A 17,249-nucleotide genomic window follows, 5' to 3' on the forward strand; every position below is an offset into this window, starting at 1 on the left:
CTCTGTGTAGCCTTGACTATCCTGGACTCACGTTGTAGACCAGACTGGCCTCAAACTCACAGTGATCCAGATGCCTCTGCCTCCCGAGTGCTGGGATTAAAGGCGTGCCGCCCCAGGCTGAGCCAGCTGACAGCTGTTGGCTAATGAAGCTCCCCACCCCACCCTGCCCCTACACACAGGCAAACCTCTGCAGTCCAGTAGGCACAGATCAGGGAAGCTTTCCTCAGGCACCAAGTCTTGGGAGGTGCTCTAAGGACTTTTCCTCTGGGAGCAGCGTGTGCCATGGCTCCATGCAAACCCTATCCCAAGGAGGAGACGCCAGTGAAATGTAATCACCACACTGTTCAGGGCGGCCCATGTGCTCTGAGACCCAGACAAGAGCCCAGGCAGTTTGCACACAAAGGGTTTATTTGCCAGAGAGCAAGCAGACAGGCAGAAGTATGAATGCTAGTTAGAAACTGAGGGAGTGATGGCTGTAGCCACTGCACCGAGCCAGAGCTGTGAGGGGAGGAGGGAGGGCAGCTCTCAGCACTGCTGCTCTGGCTGGCCTGGCCTCCTGCCACATGGCCTACTCCTTGACTGTTAGCCCTGCCTGTGTGTTCTTGTCCCCTTCAACCTTCCACAGCTAGAAGGCAGATGTTCTCCTCATGCCGAGAGCATCCCCAGCATATCCTGGGCCCATGGTGGTACCACATGTCATGTCCCTCCTGCCTTCAGGGAGCTGGGGACCCTGGAGTGTGCAGGGATGCAGGTCAGAAGCAGGGCTGGCAGAGGGGCCTGGAGCCATTCTGTCTTGTAGGGTCCTTAACAGCTGAGTGACAGGGGCACAGCCAGAAGAGGGTTAGGCCCCGTATCCTAAGCAGCTCTGTCACCAGTAGGCAAGGCAAGTGGCAGGGCCTAGAGGAGGGGCTGCTTAGCTGAGAAGTTCCAAGTAGGTGACAGGAACCTTGCCCTTCTTGTTTCCTCTCTCGCCAATGAGCCAGTCAGGATCCATGCCAGGCAGGCTGTAGACGGTGATGAGCTGTTGGGAGCAGAGACGGAGCTTGTGCCCTGGGCGAGGGTGGGGCCAGCCCAGGACTGAGCCAAAGCAGAACTGCTACTTCCCTGAGAGGGGCATCACTGCAGGGCTGTACTGGGCCATTGAGGTAAGACCTGTAGTCACCTCCCCTGGGGTCCATGTATTCCAAGAGAATGAATCCCTGGGCTGAGAGGGCGCTGCCACAACAGAGCCAGCCACTGAGCAGACAGCTCCCTCCATCCTCTTCCTGCCCACCTGCTGACATTATTTTTGTAATAGCTCAAGAGGTCAACAGCATGGGCAGGAGCCAACAGCCTGGGTGCTTACACTGCACTATACCCCCAAGGTGGCCCCTTGTAGGCCCAACATTCCTGGTCTCCTATCTGGTGTTCCTTGCCCCCTCAGGACCCTAGACCCACCTCATCAGCCAGCAGGGCGAGTTCACTGCTGTCAGCTGCTTCGTAGTCGTAGAGCACCCGGGCCTTGCGGGTCCCACTGGCTGGGGGAGCCACCTCCTCCAGGCAGAGTGCTGCCTCTTCTGGAGGAGCCAAGCCAGCCCCAGTAGGTACCACAGGCATGGTGGCTGCTGTGGTGGTGGGTGAGGTGCTGCTCAGGGGTGGGGAGGCAGGCTCTGTGGTGCCCACAAAGGTGCCTGGAAATCTAGAGAAATGAGGGTATCAGCAGCCAGTGCTAACCTGTGAGTCCCACATACTCCACAAGACACAGCAGAGACACGCCCATTTTACACACAAGGAGGCCCCACCCTCAGTGACTTACATGGCACCCTGGGAGCTGGCAGCACAAGGGGAAAAGCAAAACAGAAGAAGCTGAGATAGTCCCACCTGCTTGTCTCTGCCCACCTTAGCCCAAACACTGTAAACGCTGTGGGCACCTAGGGACTCTGGTCCCTGAGGGTTCGCCACACAAGGTACCCAGGTGGGGTTCTAGGCAGAGCCTCCAGTCTAACCTCATGGGTCACGGGGTTTACCGAGCTCAGAGGAGAAGGCCCTTGGTCAGAAGCATTGGGCCACTCACTGGGTCTGGGAGATAGGGGGCCTCAGACCTGGGTCCAGCCACACCTGCCTAGCTGCTTCTGTAGGTCCAACATGTGGCGGTAGCACTGTGCATAGTAGGTTGTCTGAGACTTGACAAACTCGTGGAGGCAGCGAAGGTGGTTCACCTAGAAGGAAGAGTTGGGTCACATCTAACTTCTGGCCTCAGCATAGGCCATCCCCATCCCTCTCGCTGCCAGGCCATACTCTAGCAGGCACTGCCGGGTGGGAGTGGGATGCCCAGGTTGTGGGCTGGCTCTGTGGCAAGACCCAGCAGGACATGATGCACTACTCACATGGGTACTGCTGATGCCCTCCAGCAGGAGACGAGTCACTTCTGCCTGCCGGTCAAACTCTGTCTGGGCCACCCGAAGCTCCTGCTCAGCCTAGGTGGGGCAGGCAGTCATGAGAGCAGCCCTGGCCTGCATCAGCTTTCCCTGTGCCCTGAGGCCTACTGGGAACAACAGTACCACTGCCCTCTAAGAACACAGATGCTGGCTTTGTACCTCTAAGTGACACCCAGAGAAACCAGAACCCACTTGGGACCTGTGGATAACTGCGGTGGCAGAGCCTCCCCCACCTGATGGTAGAGTCTGTCAGGAGATGAGGGGCATCTGCACCCTCTGCGGGTACCCCTGTGAGTGTGAGGCAGAGCCCAGAGCCGTGTCTGGGTGCCCATCCTCAGGCTTCTAGGCCTTCCTTGCCTCCCAAGTTTCCCAAGCCCCAACTCACCTTGTCTACTTCGTCGTTCCAAAGCTGTAGAGACCATGACCGCACCCGTCAGCAGGGAAGGAAGGTGGGCTCTGGTCAGTGGAGGGACAGGGACAGCCAGACGCCAGAGCCTGTGCCAGCCCCAGCTCCCAGGGACCCAGCCTCTCTGCCTGCCCTGTCCTGCACAACCCACCCACCCCAACCAGGAGCTGAGGCTGCACCAAGGTCTGGTGTAAGGGCAGGGAAGTGACACCACGTCCCATCTAGCATGCTGCATGCAGGGCCAGCCAGCTGGTGCTCTTCCTACAGCCACCCCAACTCTATGTGGGCCTTAGAGACTGAATGCTCCCACCCCACCCTGACTCCTGCTTGGAGGCAGGACAGGACAAGTGACCCTGGGCCAGTCACTGAACCTTTCTGTCCTCCGGCAGAGAAAGGCAGCCTCGGGCCAGAGTCACACTGGGGGTCAGTGGCAAAAGAAAAAAACAGGGCAGCCTCCACCCTCCGGGATGTTTCTCCTTCCACTCGGCCCAGGGAGGGGAGCGGGAAGTGTCATCCAGAGTCTAGGGAAGAAAGACGCCCCCCTCCCCCCACCATGACTTAGGAGACCCAATTTATGGCCATCTGTGGAAATCTGACCTAGGACAACAACCTGGTGCAGGGACTGTTAACCTGGGTCAGCACAGTGCACAGCCCACAGTGGGAGCACACTGTGATGGGCCATGTTGGAGGGCTATCTAACAAGTCTGAGCATGAACTACAGTTGACATCTCAAAGACAATTGCCAGCCATGGAATGACAGACAGCACAAGTCACACAGTGGCACGCTCGTGACAGGAGCAGAGTCAGATGGCTGATGCAGGGTCCAGGGCGAGTGGAGGTCTGAGGCTGGCCTAGCCCCACACAGTCAGTATACACCGACTTACTCACCCAGGCCACGGTACCAGCCTAGCCTGCCCTCCTCCACCTCCCCTCCCACCTGCTTCCCAGGACACCTAGCTTGCAAGCTACCATGATGCTAAGGCAGGCAGGCAGTTGTCTAGGAGTCTGAGACAAGGAAGTCAGACCCAGGCAGCTTCCTCCCTTACCGCAGGGTCCATCCACCCAGAGCCATGAGGAGGTTGAGGTGGTGTCCCCTTTTGGGAGAGAGTGTAGAATTGAAAGTCCCTCAGGTTCCCCAGAGGGAGGTAGAGCATGCTGTCCTAAGGACATGGAGTGGTTGTGTGTCTGTCTGGTCAGCACCTTCCACCTTGCATAAGGAAAAGCCAGCTCAGCCTGCCTGCTGGGCCCGCCTGGGGTAGCTGAAGCTGTCACCTCCCTGTTCTGAGCTGCCCCTCAGCCTCTCAGGGCAGCCTGCACCATGAGCAGGGCCCTCTGCCTCACCCCCTGGCAGAGCCAGTGGCAGGAGGAGCTGTGAGCAGAGGAGGCCGGGGTGGGGCGGGACATGGTGGGAGGGGTGCTTACCGCAGAGGCGCTGGCCGAGAGAATGTAATTACGAGGTCTAGTCTCCTGAAAGTCAGGCACCGTCTGGCGGGGAACAGAGTTCATGGGGGAGGGGGTCACCCTGGGCCAGGGCCAGTGTTGAGGCCAGGAGGTGGCCCCGGAGTCTCCTATAAGGAGATGCAAGAAACCCTGGCCCCAGGGATAGGAAGACACAGACATACACACAACAGAGAGCCTCTGCCACTCCAGCCAGCTGGAGAGAAGACAGGCTTAGGGGCTTGGTGGGTCCAGCATGAGGATCCAGTAGGCAGATGCACTGGGAGCCCAAGTAAGCCACAGGCTAGGCCTGCCCCTCTTCTGGGTCTCAGGCACACGAGGAGGAGGAGGCCCAACACATCCACAGCCCTCCCCACCCCAGTTTTCAACAGCTCAGAACGTCACCACACTGTTTCTGGCTCCTCCAGTGAAGCCCAGATCCCTCCCCACAGAGTAGATAGATGGATGTGCGGATGGACAGAGTGACAGGCTTTTGACATTTGCAAGAAGCTGCCTCACCGGCCTCGACTCCTGCATCCCCACAAACCAGAGACTCCGCACGGAGGCCAGCCAATTGCAAAAGCCGAGGGTCATGCCCTGGGCTAGCCACAGCGCTTGGGCCCTGGGACAGGACAGGATGGGCGAACCGGAAGCAGCACAGCACATGGGACAGGTATACTCACATCTCCCTCACACTGAGCCAAGTTACCCAAAGCAGAACAGAAAGGAACAAAAACAGAGAGTTAGTAAGTCCACAGCAGGGGAAAGCAGCGGGTGCAGCCAGCCCAGTGTGAGGCAGGCGCAGGACTGCAAGGACGCTCAGTAGCCACCCTCAGGAGTCCTAGGTAGCATGTACGTGCTCAGGAATGAGCTGCTGGGCTGGAGTGCCTAGGGACACTGCTCACGCCTCACGTGACTCACAGGCCCAAGGCTCTCTGGGCCCCAAGGGGACAAACAGTTACTCTGCAGTGACTAGGGAAAGGCAGAAGTAAGAAAGGGAGTGGGGCTGTTCTGTCCAGTGACAAGTGATCCCAAGAGCCATAGGTCATTTCTCTTCACACGTGTCCAGCCGCACAGGTGACTTGGGACCCTGCTATTGCTCTCGCCGGAGGAAGCATAGGCCCCAAGGACTACACTGACCATGTTCTAGGGGGAACACAATGAAGGTGGCAAGAGTTACAAGCAGCGGAGAGTCCAGCCGGTTTGCCTGGTCTGGCTACCTTTCCTCAGCTGAGAGGCTAAGAAGCACAGAGGAGTTTCCCTACCACGCCCTGGGCCCAGGAGTTTCCTCCTCAGGATCTGAGGTGGCCCTTAGGTCCCGCACACCTAGAGCAGCTGGCACGCTGGCCAAGCCCTGTCAGGTCAGCTTGGCCTGCCGTGTCCTGGTTGAGCAGGCCTCCGCGGGCTGTGGGGGAAGGAGGAGCAGGATGGCCCAGGGCCTGCTCCTCACACCGTCCCTGCCTGAGGTAAGAGGCTGGCCAGCGCTAGAGCTCTCCACAGCCTGCAGCCTAGGGGAGCCCAAGCACAGGGCACCTTGTACCCCATGTTCAAGCAGCAGGTGGAGAGTTAGTCAGGAAGCCATGCCCAGGCAGGGCCAGGCTGAGCATCCACAGAGGCAGGAAAGGCATGCACGGATTCCACCTCACAAATGTCTGCCCTGGAGCCACCAGGGTTCCCTCAGGTGGGAACAGAGGCCATGACCTCACCAGTTAGCACCTTTTAGCCCCAGCCAAGGAGAAAGAGCATGCTAAACACCAGGTCCCTGCGGGTCCCGTCCATGGACTCCCCAACAGGGCCTGGGAGCTAAGGAGGGGGCAGGGCACTTACCGTGGCTTTGGCTTCTGCTGCCTTGGCTTTCTTCAGCCGGGCTTTGCAGGCGTCCAGGTCAAGCCGACGGTTCTGCAGCAGTCGTCTCTCCTTCTGCAGGGTGGATGAGAGAGACGGTGAGGCCGGCCCAGACCTGGCCACAGACCCCTGGGAAACTGAGACCCGGAAGTGGACAGCCACTCTTGGTCACTCAGCCTACAGGAGCCACCTCTGGGGAGGTCCGGGTTCCCTGCCTGGGATGACAACCTAGGCACAGAGTTCAGAGGAGTGAGTGGTCCCAGACTCCTCACCGAAATTGTTTTCCAGTCCCCTTCCAGGAAATTGCGCAAGGGTGTGAGGAAGCTGAGGGAGGCGGTGTGAATGAAGTCCCGTTCTGCCGCTCCCAGGCGCTTTTCAGCTTCTGACACCTTGATGAGTGTCTTCCCTAGGAAGAGAGTTGTAGGGTGATCAAAGGGCGGGGCTCACGCCATCCGCTCCAGAAGGGCTGCCAGGCAAGCATGGCAGCCTACAGAGCTGCCAACCTGGGACAGGCAGATGTGCTGCACATTAACACGAAGCACAGCAGCCTTAAAACATGGACAGGGAGCCGGGCGTGGTGGCGCACGCCTTTAATCCCAGCACTCGGGAGGCAGAGGCAGGTGGATCTCTGTGAGTTCAAGGCCAGCCTGGTCTACAAAGTGAGTCCAGGACAGCCAGGGCTACACAGAGAAACCCTGTCTCAACAAACTACAACAACAAAAACCATGGACAGGGCCTGCTGGGGTGTGGTCTTGCCTGGCAGGCAGGGGTTCGCCTACAAACAAAAGATTGGGGAGTTCCAGAATGAGAAAAAGCAATCTGACGAGCACCCCCGAAAAGTCACACTAATTGAACACAGCTGTCCAGACTCTGGAAGTTGACCAAAGGCACAAGGACAAATGGAGAGACATTTTCTAAATAACAACTGGGCCCGGAAAGGGCGATGAAGTGGTGTTAGCCTGGGCAGGTGCTCTCCCTGCCTCATCTGTGCCTCTCCACCGGGTGACATGGCCGCTGCGGCGGGGCTGACTTGAATGAAGCAAACACAGGATCCATCCTAGGAAACACTGCTGACAATGGCAGCAATCTCACTGGCAAGTCACCAGCACAGGCCAACAGCAGCCAGCCTGCAGCTGGAGACATGCCTGGTGGGGAGAACTCCACCCCTGCCTGAATTTAACAAGCACTCGGGAGGCAGAGGCAGGCGGATCTCTGTGAGTTCGAGGCCAGCCTGGTCTACAAAGCGAGTTCCAGGACAGTCAGGACTACACAGAGAAACCCTCTCTCGAAAAACAAACAAACAAACAAACAAACAAACAAACAGAAAACATACAGGAAAGTCTAAGGCATCTCGAGTCCTCCCAGCAAGCACGCCTGTAGTATGTCTTTGGCAGGGTGGAGAATACACCAGCCACTTCCTACCCCTGGATGAATCGGAAGCCTTGCACCCATAAGGCAAAGGCTAGCTAGATTTGTAAACTGCTCAACCTTTGGACAAGTTTCCCAACTCACACACACACAAACTTACTGGACAAAGATATTTAAGAGCAACCTCTGACCAATATTGGCTAACCAACAACATGTACTGACCTAGGGACAGCGCCTTCAGCCACCTAGGGACAGCCACCATACAAATGGTGGGAAGGGGACTGGAGAGATGGCTCAGTGGTTTAGAGCACTGCCTGCTCTTCCAGAGGACCTGAGTTCAATTCCCAGCAATGACATGGTGGCTCACAGCCATCTATAGTGTGTGAGCTGATGCCCTCTTCTGCAGATAAAATGTTCATATATAATAGATAAATAAAATCTTTAAAAAAAAAAAAGAAAAGAAAAGAATGGTGGCAGGCCTCTAATATCTCCTCAACTGCAAAGCTGAGACTGGAAGAGCCAGAGTTAGAGGTCATTCTGGGCAAATTAGTAAGACACTGTCTCCAAAAACAAAACAAAACACAAACAAGAAAAATAGAAAACTTGTAAATCCAACACATCAACAATTACATTAAAGGTAAATGGACTAAGCACTCTAATGAAAAAGCAATGACTATCAGAACAGGTATTTTTAAAAACTCTAAATATGAGGCTGGAGAGATGGCTCAGCAGTTAAGAACACTGGCTGTTCTTCCAGAGGACCTGGGTTCAATGTACAGGAACTACATGGCAGCTCCTAATGTTCTGTAACTCCTGTACCAGGAGATCCAACTCCCTCACACAGACATACATGCAGGCAAAACATCAATACATATAAAATACAAATAAATAAGTTCAGAAAAAAATCCTCTAAATATTGTCTATACTGAATGCCACTGATTAGAGCCATTCTTGATATTTAATGGTATAAACAGGTTGAAAAGAAAAAAACAGAAAAAGATACTATGCAATGCTGGCATTGGAAAGATAATGGCAATACAATTACCACACAAAATGGACTTTCAAGCAAAAAGCTGGTTGCAGTTTGTTGTTTTGTTGAGACAGGGTTTCTCTGTGTAGCCCTGTCTGTCCTGGACTCACTCTGTAGATCAGGCTGGTCTCAAACTCACAGAGGTCCACCTGCCTCTGCCTCTCTGAGCTGCTGGGATTAAAGGCCTGTGCCACCATGCCCCAGCTCAGCTCAGGCAAAAAGTTTAACTAAAGACAATGAATAGCATTTTACTTTTAGTGTTTGTGACAGAGCGGCCAGCCTGACTTCAAGCTTTTGGAGTTAGACTGTTTCCATATTCAGCCTCCCAAGTGTGAGGAACAACACAGTCCATCCAGGGCTGGGGGGTGGGGGGTGGGGCGCGTCTTGCGTGGTGATGGCCACACAAGCATAGGGACTTGAATCAGATGCCCAGCACTTACATAAACCTCAGTGCAAGGACACACATCTAGAGCTTTTACTGCAGAGGGCAGTGGACACAGGTGATCTCTGATGCACACTGGCCACCAACAAATGACCAATAGGTTAAGTAAGAAAGCAGTGGAGGAAAACATCCAAACTTGACTTCTGACCTACACATACATGCACACAACACACACACACACACACACACACACACACACACACACACACACACACACCCCACTCCATCAGGAAGATAAACATAGGGACCTACACACCAAACTCTGACAAACTGCAGGAAAAAAGACAGTACAAAACACAGCTGGAAAGTCCCACGCTTTCCTCACTAACTGTGGTGAGTCACAGTCAGCAAGAACAACCATTGGCAGCCGATTTTCCTAAACACCTTTACCCAGTAAGACATCACAAGATGCTGCCAGGAGAACACGGACCAACCCACAGGTCACATGCTGGGGACATGGAACAACCCTTTTACAGGGTCACCTAAGACCACCAGAAAACACAGATACTTACATTACAATTTATACCAGTAGCAAAATCAGTTATGAAGAAGCAACGAAAGCAATTTTATGGTTGGGGGTCAGCACACGAGGAGCTGCAGTACAGGGTCGCAGTGTTAGGACACTTGAGAGCCACTGCTCCAGACCATGAATACGTCTAGAGCTTTAAAATCCAGCCAGTTGACAATCAGTGTGCTGCTGGTAGGGTATAAAGCCACAAAGCCACTTGGCTAAAGCAATTTGGCACTTTCTCTCTTTGCCACCAGGTTTACTGATGCAGGGATCAGGCCACAGGCCCCGGCAAGCTAGGCAGCACTTTATCAACTGACTGAGCCGCAGCCTTGCAGTTTCTCAAAGGGTTAACTATGGAGCTGGAGCAATGGAAGACAGACCAGAAGAGCATGTTACTGGTAGTCTGAGCTGGGAGACTTTTGGATGCAGTGGAGATGTTTATACAACTCTAAACTCACCGGCGTGCACACAAATCAGGTGTATTTTGCGGCATACAAGGTATATTTGAGTACAATTCAGACATGGAGGAGGAGAGACTGAGGAGGCCCTGGGTGTGCAGCAGAGACTGTCTGCAAGATAACAGCAAGTGGACAGAGCTGGAGAGACGGCTCCATAGTTACGATCACTGGATGCTCTTCTGGAGGGTCCGTGTGCAGCTTTCCAGCACTCGTGTTGGGAAGTTCACATGGCCTATAACTCTGGCTCTGGGGAACCGACACCTGCTCCTGGCCCCCATGGGTACCAGGCACACAGCTGGTGCAATACACACAGAAAAAAAAATATGTATTTTTTTTAAAAGTCAGGCTATAGGGTACAGAAGATCCCACAGACCTGGGGAGATGGCTCAGTCAGTAAAGTGCATTATGCATTATGCACCCTGAGTTCAGTTCCCAAAACACATCTAAATAGCAGGTGTGGCGACATGGTTGGAATTTCAGTGTTCCGGAAGTAGCGAGCCAGCACCCAGTCCTGGCGAGAGGCCTTGTCACATAAAGCAGAGTAACTGAGGAAAGATATGTAAGATTGGACCTCGGGCCTCCACACGCATATACGTGCACCAACAAGCACACACACACAGGGGTCAAATTCAGCCCAGTGGCAAAGCGCCTGGCCAGTATCCACAGGGCCCCAGGTTCCAACTCCAGCACCCCAGAATCAACACAGACATACAGGCCAGATATGTGACGTACACACATACCACACCATACATACTACACCCACCCCCACACACACACACATGCACACACCGTGCACACACTCCACATGTACCACTTGCACCTGCACACACACACACACACCAGGCAAGCACAGACACATCACTCCACACACACCACACTTGTGCACATATACCTACGTACCTGTACACACACATACACACACACACACATCACACCTAACACAAACAACTCAACTAGTTAAAGTAGGATTTATTCTTATTATCTTCTACGCCCTTGGAAGATCTTACATTTAGAATGAACTAACTCAGGTTATCTGGATAATTGTTAAACAGCAGGGAGTTGGCCGGTGGCCCTCACGCTCAGTCCCAGCATTCAGAGGTCATAGGCAGGTGGAGGTCTGTGAGCCTTAAGCAGCAAAACCCAGTGCAAAATAAAAAAAGAGAGGGGAGGGGGGAGGGAGGGGGAGCTTAAGGAGCTAGAGACAGTGCCCCTCACTCTGGCCCTGGCTCTGAGGTCGGCTCACCATAGGGGGTGGTGGGCCCCAGCTCGCTGGCCGCCTCTGCCATGTACTGGGCCAGCAGCTCCCCATTGGTGACTCTCGAGGGCACCTTTCTGTCCAGCTTCTCATACAGGAACTCCTCCACTCGAGCACCTGTAGGGCGACAGCAGCCAAAACCACAGAGCTCTCCGGTCTAAGTCAAGGGTGACAGCCACAGGGGACAGTGCACACCCCGGCCAGCCCCGCCACCCCTAGCATCCATGCTGAAGGCTTTCAGGGCCCACCCCTCACACCCACGTGCACTCTGTAAGACTACAGAGGCCACTAAGGCTCAGCGATGTAAACTGTCTGCTTGCAGTCGCACAGTACCACAGTCAGCCTCTTGGGTCTCCCTACTTAAACACGAGTTACAGTGTGTAACACACACTCCCCGGCCTTGGTCTCCAGGCCCCTCTGGACACTTTACAGACACAGCTGGTTTACAGGTTACGTGCAGGTTGCCTTCACTTCCGGGGCCTCTCCTGCAGTGGGCTAGCTCTGTAAGACTTGGGCAAGTCCTTTCCCATCTCTGGCCAGAGCCCAGGCCAGCATCTGTAGTTTGTGAGGCTCTTTCCCCACAGGTATTTCGGTTCAGGATTTCAACTTCCCTCGGCAGCCTGCCTGGCCTTCCCTCCGCTCAGAGGGCATTCTCAGGAGCCCTGAGCCTGACAGGTGCCCACCTGCCTCTGCCCCGCACCCACTCACTGGGGTTGGGCTGCAGCAGCACCTCAGTCTGCCTCAGAATCCGCTCCGTCCAGTTCTTGGTGCTGTCTGCCCGTGCCAGCAGGTTCTCAAAGTGGGCATCGAGCTCAGTCTTCTCAGCTTGGCCGAACTTCTCCTCTGTGAACTGAGGAGGAAGTGCAGGTCACGGGGTCAGAAACCTTCAGAGGGTGGCCTGTGCATAACCTACTCTTTTTCTAGGGTGAAGGGGTCAAGGCTGCCAGAAGCCTGAAACATCCCTGGCCACTCTCCCCACAAAAGCATGCACACACCTCCCCTGAGGAGGTGGCCACCAGGACCCAGAGGACTTGGTAGCAAGTCCTGAGGGAACAGATGGGCCCACAGCAAGGCTCAGAGTTGTCGTGGGCCTCCATGGGCAGCTGAGGAATGCTGGGAAGAGGCCAGGACAGCAGGAATCCGGGTTCTAGAATTAAAGAAGCCCTAGTCATATCTTAGCTCTACCCTGTGGAGTGTGTGACATTGGGAAAGGGCTTCTTGGCCCTCTGGGCCTCAGTTTCCCCTGAAAACAGATAGTAAGAATGGTTCCCACAGTCTGCACAGGGAAGAGAAAGATGTGGCTGGACATGCGGGGCTGGCAAGGGGGCCTGTGGCCGGCGTGAACACCTCACCACTGCTGCTGCTGGGAGCTGCTGGGCAGTGTGTCTAAGGAGGGAAGGTGGCCAACAGAGAGCATTGCCAGCCCAGCAGAGCCAGCTGCTGGGTGTACCCAGGACCTGGGAGGTCACGTGAGGCCCTCAGCAGAGCTGCCTGGAGCCATGAGGGTCACCTAGGAACAATGAGGAACAGGTCCAAGCCCTGGCCATCTAATCTAGAAAAGCCCAGGTATCTCCAAGCAGCTCTTCCCAGCCAGGTGACCAGGCTTGCCCAAGGTCATCATCCTCATCCAGCGGCGAGAGGTGGAAGGCACCACAGGTGCAAGGTCAGGAACAAGGCTCTGCCGAGCAGCCTGGGGCACTCGGTGTCTGCTGTGCCCAAAGCAGGCAGAGCCAAGCTTCCCGTTACACAGATGCAGCCACTGAGGCCCTGCAGAGCCAGCCACTGCCCGTGATGACTCAGGCAGAGGCTGAGCGAGGAGCCACCACAGGGCCTCTCAGCAGCCATCAATTATGCAGCAGGCCTCGGGCCTCTCCTGCTCTAAAGCCTCCTCCCTCAGCTCCCTGCGCAGCTCGGGCCTCTCCGTCCCTGAGGTCTTCTGCTATTGCCTCCACTTTCCAAGTGAGGAAGAGACTCTACGTCATTTCCCCAGGGCCTCAGTTTCACAAAAATAAAAAAGAGTGGCCAAAAAAAAAAAAAAATCAACAAAAAAACCCACCCTACAGACTATCGGGCCAGTATGGATTTAACAGGTCTCTTTTTGGAAACACTGGGGATGGAACCTGGGCCCTCAAACATCCTGGACTTAACACTCTTGCTGAGCCACACCCGGCCCAGGGGTAGTGTTTGCGGTGTTATCACTTACATAGTCTCCCAGTGTGGGGGTGGGGGACAGCCAAACATACAGGTGTCCATGCTTACTGGGCAAGCCCCGGGCACCGGTCCTTACCACTGCTACGTGCCTGACTGGGATGAGGGTGCTGTGATTTCTGCTAAGAATCTCAGCAGAGTGGCTACCCACGCCTACCCACGCCCACCCACGGGCATGTTATTCACATCGCTCTAGGGGGCGGGGGCTTGTGGTAGGCTTTCCTCGCCTCCCTGCCCTGGCGGGGCCACCCTGTCCGCCCTCACCTGCTTCACAGACTTTGACTGCTGTTTCAGACACAACTCTGAGGCCCTTGGCGAGGGACACCACCGCAATAACCAGCTCTTGAAGAAGGGAATCGTGGCCTCAGGGTTCAAGTTGGGGAGGCCTTGTTCCCTTTGGGATGTGGGTGGGGGGAGTCCCTCAAACTGTGCCTGGTCCACATTGGGGCTGTGTGCTTAGTCAGCACGTCCTGGTTCCCAGAACGGGAACAAGACCCATAGGAGCTGCCACCTCCGTCCTTCCTGGGGACTCCCATGGCAGACACCTCTCTAGGTCACACTGCAGGTGCCTAGTCCCTTCCTTCAAAGGGGAAGAGGAGCGGTGCCTGGCTCAGTCCAAGGCAGTTTCCAGCAAGATGGCATCATCAGGAGGGTGGGTGTGTGGAGCACAGAAAGCCTCTATTTATATCACCCCAGCTCCCTCCTCCACCCCAGCCTGGGCCTGGCCACTGGCACCAGCTCAAGTGTGAGTGAGTGACCCTGTGGGCCTGCCCCCATCAGGCCGAGGGAGGCCAGGAGGGCCAAGCCACCCACTACCTCTAAGCCCTTTCTATGGGCCTGACCAGGTCAGGAGGCAGGACCTAGCAGCGGCAGGAAACCAGCAGATCAGGTTCTTCCCAGATGTGTGAGATAGTGTGGTTGCCATGCCAACCCTGGGACAGGGTTTCCCCCCCTCCTGCAAAGAGACTGAGGCCCTGAGGTCCTGGCACCGAATCCAATGCTGCAGCTCCCACCAAGCTTGGACCGGGGAACAACAGACATGGCAAGCCCAGTGGGTCCACTAAGTCTCCCGGGAACCCTGTGCTTTCTAGTAAACATGGCCACATGGGCGTTTCGTGGGGAGGGGGGCTGTGCCAGCAGAGTCACCCAGCACCACCAGGGCAGTATACAGAATTTGTTCCTGGAGTACCCCAGCAATCCCACACCCAGCCTTGGAGCAGACAGAGTCTCCAACCAGAGTCTTTAGCTGCTTTACGGAAAGGCAGAGTCAAGCTGACATGACTTGTGCAAGGTCACATGCTGCACGGGTGTGCTGAACCTCAGCCACCGCACTCGCGGCCATCCCAGGAAAGAGGCCCGCTCACCCCATTTCTCAGACTTGAGGCCCAGTGAGGTAAAGCCCCTGCCCCCCAAGGTCACGAGAAGCTTTCAAATCCATATCTGACTCTAGCCCTTCCCTTGTGACATTATTTCGCCTCAGTTTCTCTTTCTTTTCCCAAATGTTTAGGACTTGTTCCAATATCAGCATTACCGGTCTGGACAGAACCCAAAAAGGGCACCCAGCCAGATCCTAGCCTTCTCCACATCCTGTAGGCCTGGGAAGTAAAAAGGCCTCCCGCAGAGCAGAAAGGAAATAACTCCTGGCTTCCGGCCTGACTACCCAAGCATGTGAAAGGTACTGGATGGAACCATAGCACCGACCTGCCCATTGCACGGCTATGGAGACTGAGGACCACAGAAGGGATTGGGGTGTTTTTGGTGGCCCTTGGCCTGCTAGCCAGGCCTTGGAGACGGGGTGGGGGGCTGGAGGAGATGGGAGCGAGGGGGGGAGCGGGGGACGACCACCAGTGGTCATCCACCTCCGGGTCTGTGCAGGCGCCAAGGCATAGGGCAAATCTGTCAGTGCGAGCGGGCACTGCCAGGCGCCCAGGCACCGAGCGCAGGCCCCCGTGGGGCCGGGGCCACCAGGAAGGTGCAGTTGACCCCGCTGAGAGCTGCCCTGGGTAACTCAGAAACAGGGGAGCAGGCGCCCGAGCTATCCCCAGCGCGCACGGCCGCAGCTGCAGGAAAGGGGCTCCTGCGGCAGGGTGCCCGCGGCGCGCTCCACATCCGGGCCCCACGCGCGGCGCCGCGCCAGGCCTCACCTGCACCGCCCGAGTGAAGAAGATGCCCGCGTCCGATGCCAGCTTCTTCATGTTGAAGTCCATGGCGCGCCGGTACGCAGGGCCACCGAGCCGGCACCAGAGTAGCCGGCAGCCCCCCGCCCCGCCTCGCGCACCCTGCTCCCACCCCGCCCACCTGCTGCCCAAGCCCGCCCTCTGCGCGCGCGCGACAGGGGACCCACGGAGCGCGGGGCGGGGCCAGGCGGGGCGGGGCCGGTTGGGGCGGGGCCAGGCGGGCCGGGGCTTTGCTGGGGGCACGACTGCCCCCTGCCGGCCGCCTCACTAAAACTGTTTCAGTGAGCCCTCAAGGTCTGTTGATGAACACCATTAACTAACTATGTACTATTTATTACCTTGGTCATACTTTGTGCAAATTTTGGGGTTTTCTTTTTTTAATAGTTGGAGTTTGAAACCAGGTCTCTCTAGGCCCAGACTGGCCTCGAACTCCACACGTAGACCAGGCTGGCCTCCAGCTCACAGAAACTGCTGGGATAAAAGGCATGCACGGCCACATCTACGCGTTTTGGTTTGCTTTCGGGTTTTTTGTTTTGTTTTGTTTTTTATCTCTTTTTTCTCTCTCTGTGTGTGCTTGTATATGAGCACTCGTAAGCACATGGGGCATGGGGCATGTTTGTACATCAGAGGTGTTGCTCTGGCCACAACGTTCCAAGGAGTCTCAGGTCTCTGCCTCCCATATCATGGGCACAGGAGCCCGAGGACCATGCTCCTGGATTTCCCCCATGGCTTGATTTACTCTGGTTCTCAAGGCTATGCAGTAAGGTGTTTGTTTGTTTTGTTTTTTGGTTTTTCTAGACAGGATTTTTCTATGTTATCTTGGCTGTCCTGCACTCGCTTTGTAGACCAGGCTGGCCTCGAACTCAGAGCAATCCACCTTACTCTGCCTCCCGAGTGCTAGGAATAAAGGCACGTGCACCACATCTGGCTTGTGCAGTAAGTTTTTTACCCATGGAGCCACCTTTCCAAACCTGTTTGATTTTTTTTTTTATGTTTTTTTTTTAGTTTTTCGAGACAGGGTTTCTCTGTGTAGCATTGGCTGTCCTGGACTCACTTTGTAGACCAGGCTGGTTCCTGTATTAAAGGCGTGGGCCACCACCGCCCGGCTTTGTTTTAAGGTTTTTTGAGACAAGGTTTCTCTGTGTAACAGTCCTGGGTGTCCTGGACTTGGTCGCTTTGTAGACCAGACTGGCCTCAAACTCACAGTGATCTGCCTGCCTCTGCCTCCCGAGTGCTGGGATTTGTAGGAAGCAGGCCCAACTGGGCTGCCTGCCTGTCTTGCTGTTTCATGTCCTGTTTCTAGCTGCTTCCACGTCTGTGTTTAGTCATGTTTACTGCTCTGAGAACGCACCCCTCCCTTCCTCCGAGACTTTTCCTCCTGTGTGCGATTACCTCTTGAGGGATTTCACCTGGGGGAAGATTCCTGTTTTACTGCCTATAAGAAGGCTCTTTGGAACTCTGAGAAAAAGGAAGAAGAAACCGCTGCAGTGGCTGCTGCTCTCTTAGCACAAAGGACCCGCTGTGTTATTGTGTGTGTGTGTGAGTGTGCATGTGTGTGGATGAGTTAAATCCTCTGTCGCTCGCCCTTGATGCAGTACCTCGGTGGCACGGGCGCCACAGGGATTAAAGGTGTGTGCCACCACACTGGCTCTGTTTTTGCTTTAAATTTTTTTTTTTTACAAAGATTTCTTTACT

The 17,249-nt window shown here is 55.4% G+C and overlaps 1 protein-coding gene across 5 annotated transcripts; it reads right to left on the bottom strand.

Annotated features, from left to right (window-relative positions):
* Window positions 1-390: 390 nt before the first annotated feature.
* SH3GLB2 (SH3 domain containing GRB2 like, endophilin B2) lies at window positions 391-15,682 on the bottom strand. Of its 5 annotated transcripts, none has more exons than XM_084799981.1 (12): window positions 15,522-15,682; window positions 11,878-12,019; window positions 11,158-11,286; window positions 6,378-6,511; window positions 6,088-6,180; window positions 4,246-4,308; window positions 3,195-3,344; window positions 2,803-2,826; window positions 2,367-2,456; window positions 2,098-2,198; window positions 1,438-1,678; window positions 391-1,021 (listed from the first exon to the last, which is right to left on the bottom strand). In XM_084799981.1, the coding sequence occupies exons 1-12, from the start codon at window positions 15,582-15,584 to the stop codon at window positions 914-916; spliced, it is 1,338 nt and encodes a 445-aa protein (XP_084656107.1). In that variant the 5' UTR covers window positions 15,585-15,682; the 3' UTR covers window positions 391-913. The 5 variants fall into 5 exon arrangements, with proteins under 5 accessions (XP_084656107.1, XP_084656103.1, XP_084656105.1 ...); XM_084799977.1 differs by lacking the exon at window positions 3,195-3,344 and adding an exon at window positions 1,796-1,810 and having other exon boundaries at window positions 15,522-15,680; XM_084799979.1 differs by lacking the exons at window positions 3,195-3,344; window positions 4,246-4,308 and adding an exon at window positions 1,796-1,810 and having other exon boundaries at window positions 15,522-15,680.
* Between the last annotated feature and the right edge of the window lie 1,567 nt (window positions 15,683-17,249).

Source organism: Acomys minous, assembly GCF_964271855.1.
Source record: "Acomys minous genome assembly, chromosome: 10".
Taxonomy (NCBI): domain Eukaryota; kingdom Metazoa; phylum Chordata; class Mammalia; order Rodentia; family Muridae; genus Acomys; species Acomys minous.